Source organism: Manduca sexta, chromosome 16 (assembly GCF_014839805.1).
Source record: "Manduca sexta isolate Smith_Timp_Sample1 chromosome 16, JHU_Msex_v1.0, whole genome shotgun sequence".
Taxonomy (NCBI): domain Eukaryota; kingdom Metazoa; phylum Arthropoda; class Insecta; order Lepidoptera; family Sphingidae; genus Manduca; species Manduca sexta.
Window position 1 is genome coordinate 7,975,038 of NC_051130.1, and position 5,435 is coordinate 7,980,472.

The 5,435-nt window shown below is 35.7% G+C and overlaps 1 protein-coding gene across 3 annotated transcripts; it reads right to left on the reverse strand.

Moving 5' to 3' along the window:
- Positions 1–2,649: 2,649 nt before the first annotated feature.
- LOC115444231 (testis-specific serine/threonine-protein kinase 3-like) lies at positions 2,650–5,132 on the reverse strand. 3 transcript variants are annotated; one of them, XM_037439225.1, is made up of 6 exons: positions 4,787–5,131; positions 4,500–4,669; positions 4,083–4,232; positions 3,510–3,783; positions 3,148–3,309; positions 2,650–2,784 (listed from the first exon to the last, which is right to left on the reverse strand). In XM_037439225.1, exons 1-6 carry the CDS (start codon positions 4,961–4,963, stop codon positions 2,698–2,700), a joined length of 1,020 nt encoding a protein of 339 aa, XP_037295122.1. In that variant the 5' UTR covers positions 4,964–5,131; the 3' UTR covers positions 2,650–2,697. The 3 variants fall into 3 exon arrangements, with proteins under 3 accessions (XP_037295122.1, XP_030025782.1, XP_037295123.1); XM_030169922.2 differs by having other exon boundaries at positions 3,136–3,309; XM_037439226.1 differs by lacking the exon at positions 3,148–3,309 and having other exon boundaries at positions 4,787–5,132.
- Positions 5,133–5,435: the final 303 nt, after the last annotated feature.

Sequence of the window (5,435 nt, forward strand, 5' to 3'; positions counted from 1 at the left end):
TCACTGTTTTATTGCAAATACTTGTAAATAATTTTAATTGTTAATACAAACGAGTTGAGGCAATCTGAATATTGTTGCGTTCCCTGTAAGAACTTCTAATATAAGAGAAGTCCCGAATTGCCTCAGTTCGGAACGATACGCGAATTAAATTGACCTCGGGCGCTCACCGATGCGCGTTGCGCGCGTTTTCCGCAATTGATATATTTTCTCTGGCGTGAGTTGGCGTGCGTCGCCAAGTCTCTATATAGCCGTGCAGTATAATTGGGATTTATCATAATTCTCTTTGATTGGGATTGGTAGAGAGACTAACACGTTACTGACGCATTGGTCTGTCGATCACAAACATAAATGAAACATCGACTAGAGTCGCGTTGTTTGGGACGCTAAGGGGACTGATTTATCTTTTGGTCCGCTTGAAATATTCCTAAATTTACTTATAATATGTACTTTTTGCGAGATGTATTTGCCTATACATTGTAGTCTTTGGTAATATAAATAATTTTGACATCTTGATTATAAGCAAAAGTCAAAATAAATAATTATTATAAATGTTCTTTGATTACAATATATACGGAAACAAAAGTAAATAGCATTGCAAATACAGAAACAAAAGGAATAATATTTTATTACTTTTCTCTTTGAAATAATCTTGTACGAAATGGGCGCATTGTTCGGTTGTGCTATTTACTGCATGTTACTTAGCATATGGGCAGTTATACAATTGGTAAGTAGACACTGATACCTATACACTATGATTCAATAATAGATTCCATTAGTTTTTCCTCTACTTCTCAAGTGACAGCAACAACGATGCCTATAGGATATCTGATAATTTTTGCAAACGATTGCATGGTGACCAATGTACACAATATATTGGAAATTCGCTATAGTGGTTTATTGTGGCGTGATGCCTCACGGGCTGTAGTGCAATTCTGGAAAACACAGTGAGTGACTACCGACATCTCAGGTGAGATTGGATAACGCTACTATTGGCAGTTTTGCTCACAGAATACCGATTAGCGTGATATACAGGTATATAAGATCTCGCCTTCAAATTAGTAAGCGAGTGTAGTACGTTTCGCCCTGTGGCGCTAGTGTAGGTTTCAGAAGTGAGATCTTAAAGAATAGCATAGCTGTTCTAAATCTACATCTAATGATCCTGAGTATATTTGTAGCGATATTCGAAGAATGCAACGTCAACAACAGATATGCATACGCAGCTCGTAAGCCTTCCTTTAAAGAGCATTTTTAAACCGGCTTTAAAAAAAGAAGGTGATTCTCAATTCGACTATATTTTATTAGACTTCGGACGACGGATAAGAACCCCCTAAGGATAGATTGTTACAGTGCACATTCCAAATTGAGATTAGTATAAATTAAACTTAAAATGTATTTTTGCAGGTATTAATGGGAATTTTCTACAAGATGGAAACCTTAGTTTTAATAGAAGATGTGGAACCGGAAGAATATACTGACTATGATGATTTTATTGCGAAGACAAAGGCTAATTACTCTATTGTATGTTATGTATTGAATTTATAAAAAGTAGAGCCACGCTATAGATTCCATACCTACCTAAGTAGTTAAGTCAGTACCGGGGCTGATCGGGGGCGCAATTAGGTATTTACCTTTTTCTAACAGAAAACCGATCAGCCACAGTGAGATCCGGAGATCCTAATACTGAGCAGGTACTTATTCCGAATTCGGTAGTTGAGATAAAGTAGGTAGCGGTCGCTTAATTTCAGGTGGTCCATGTGGAAGCGTGTTCGTCTGTCCCTGTTCTATAGGTACCTATGAAGTTACCTTCATAGTATTATTAAGTATACTTATAGGATTAGTTTTATGTACTTAACTTATATTTTTTTGTTTTTCAAGGTTGCCATCAACTGTTGGATAGCTGCAGTCATTTACTTAATTTTCATTGGGATTTCATATTTGGGCATAAAAAAAGCTCAAAAATCGGCAAAGTTAGCAGCCCAAAGATTGGAAGACGACGAAATTATGTGTGGTACCTTGAAACAGAAACAAAAATGATAGCAGATACAAATTATTACCTAATTTATATTTATTCTAGTATTTAATGTATGTTACTGTCTCTCTAAGTTATGGAATAAACTAATTTTAAGTACTTACCTGACTGTTTCTTTTTTATGTTTTCAACCTCCTTAGACAGCTGGTTTGTAAACCGGTGACCGCAGTACCCAACTACAACAGCCTAAGGAGCTGAATGGTAAATAATGCTAATAATCTTGTCCCGAGAAAATAAAAGGTACCTTTGCAAGGAAAAGTTACTCTGCTAACTGGTTAACTGGTGGTGGAACATTTGTATCCGTACACAAGGTTGAAAACCTGCCACACTGGCATGCAAGTAAGTGTGCCGATCAGCCTGTGTACATACATCCGGTTTCATCAGACCAGTATAATTGTTCACCGTGCGAGGAATAAACATCTCTCGTCATTTGGACCTCACTTCCCTTACCATTAGGTGCAAATTGCAATGGAGTCACTTTATCATGCCTGTATAAAAAGTCTCTGTGTCACAGGATCGCAGAACTATTCTGCCCCGATTAAGTCTCTATTACCTAATTGTGTGGTATTAAGAATTTCTTAGGGACCTCCTATACTCCCATATTAAATAAAAAATTCAGCTATTGAAAAGTGATTTTAATTGAATTTATTTTTTCAACTCTGCCGACGTCATTTCACTTCCTCCAATTTTCTGTCGAACGTGACTGTGCCGATGTTGACGCTCTTTATCTCCTCCTTACTGGCTTTTGCATTCTCCTGGAACGTGAATTCTGCAGTTGAAATAACGAGAATAAAAGATGTTACGAAAATTAAAGCAAACGCATCGACCAGATTAAATAATAATTAGGTATAATTTTTACCATAGAATGACACACTAAACAATATACCTACCTAGTAGAGTGAATAATCCTAAATAAATTACTATTTTAAATTACCAAGGAAGGTTATGTATGTGGGTAAGTATATTATGGAAGCTGGGTCTTATCAATTATTATTATATTCAGAATATGCTGATATAGCAGGCGAACCTTTACAAATACAATTATAGGAAGGAAAACAATCGTAGTGGAATTTGAACAGGGCGTGTCAAAATAATTTTCAATTGACCTGAGTATCGACCTCTTCGTCTCTCGGCGGCTGGTTGGGGTTGAGCCAGGGATCAGCCAGTATTTGTGGAATTTTTACACGTATCTTCAACGGTGCTAGAACTTTTGTGATCAGCTTTCTGCACTCGGTTGATACTTTCGGCTCGCGAGGAAACGTTACTTTATTTTGCACTTGCTAACAATTTAAAATTAAATGGTAATATTATTAGTGCTACATTTTATTAGAATAGTAATAAAAAGATATATTATTATCAAGAGTGTGCCGTTAATGAGGTAGGCAGGTGAATTCCAGGTTTATTTCTGTTTTAATTTCTACATAATATGGTAGGTAAATAGGGGAATAAGCAATTATTTAATATTTACAAAAATATATACCTTCAACAATTGTGTGTAATTAGTGTCATCGAAAGGCAGTCGACCGTACACTATGGCATATAAAACAACACCCATGCTCCAAATATCAGAATCTTGTGGCCTATACGGGACGCCTTTCAAGATTTCCGGTGACGCATACGCATAGCTGCCACAAAATGTTTCACTCAGAGCGAAAACACCGTTTTTCGGTTTCATGTGACCCCGAGCGAATCCGAAATCAGACAATTTAATGTTCAAACCATGGTCCATGAGGAGATTTTCGCATTTTATGTCTCTGATAAAAATACAATATTAATTAACATAATATGAGGCAATTGGATTTTGTTTCCATAACTACAATTAAGTTTATGGAAGGTCCGTCTATTAGTAGAAACGTGATACCTTTTATCCTAATTACCTAGACGTATCTTTTTTATTGAGAGTGGTATTTTTAGATATTATGTAATATGTACTTAGATAGTAAGCCAAATAAAATAGATTTACATAGACCAATAAAGAATATTTGAATTACGCGGGCATTTCATAGTGTTGCCATATAAAAAAAATATATTACAGCATTGAAAATGTTAATACCTGTGAACAACTCCACGTTCATGGCAGTAGTCTACAGCTTCTACAAGCTGGCGAAACCAACGGCGACCTCGCATTTCATCAATGTGCTGGTCCTTGCGTATTATATCCAGTAGACTGCCGTTCTCAGCATATTCCATTACTATGTAAACTCTAAAACATAAAATGTACATTATAAGTAAGTACCTTATATATTATTTATTTACGAATTTACTCTAAATAAAAATTGAACTTGGATTTGTAAGTCTACCGCTGTAACCTAACTACATAGAGTCTTAGTACTTGGGTACATAATAACAGTATCATCTTTTTCAAAACTCCTCATCAAGATTTATACTATGTTCTATATGAAATGGTCAACATAATATAAAAATTATAAGCATAAAGTAGGAATCTAGATACGTATGCTGTAAAATTAACCTATGTGTAGTTTCAATAGCTTGGAGGAACCGTATAAGATTTTCATGTTTAAGTCCTTTCACTACTTCTATTTCTCTAGGTAAGAACTTTTTCAGATAATCTCCAGGTGCTTGAAACTTGCTAATAATTTTTATTGCGACCTGGCAGTTGTGCCTGTCGCTGGTAGCAACCTAAAATATATAATAGGATTTAATATCGGACAGTTGGGGCAATGAGGCGTTGCAGTAGAGATAAAATGGGGAAGGCAAAAATTAAATCTAAGGAAAACATTGCAGTCCACAGAATACCTTAACGGTAGCATACGAGCCTGAGCCAATAGTCCTGCCAAGTACGTAGCCATGAGTTTCTAGAACAGTAAGTTTTCGCTCCGCCTTGGCCTCTACTCCACTATGAACGGTCGCCGTAGGCTCTGTCGACATCTCGCCGAGGACATTGTCATTGGCTCTCACATCCGGCCCCGGCATATCACAGTTATATAATTTTATATGCTTATTAGTCTTTATAAAGTTACATTATAATGAGTTTTGCCATGTGTTTAGGTTTCTGGAGATTTTTTTTGGGTTTTATTCATTCTGTCATTTTGTCAATATTGATAATTTATGACATTGTCGTAAATATATTTTTTGAATCAGCACGCTCACATGGTCCATAGATTTTCTGTTGCCAGTGTTATGGATTTTTATGAGAACCTTTCTGACAGATTTTCTGTTTAACGGAACGTGTGTGTAGTGTTGCAATTTTAAAAATTAAATGTCAACCTTGATATCGAATTCTATTGGCCTAGAAATTCAGTATGGCGGAAAAACAACAACAAACTTGAGTTTCTTCTGATTTGATCTACAATTCCTTAAATAAAAACTTTAAAAACCATTTTAATCATACTTACGTTAAAAGCATAAGTGTCAATTAATAAAACAGTGTTATTTGTTATTGGCA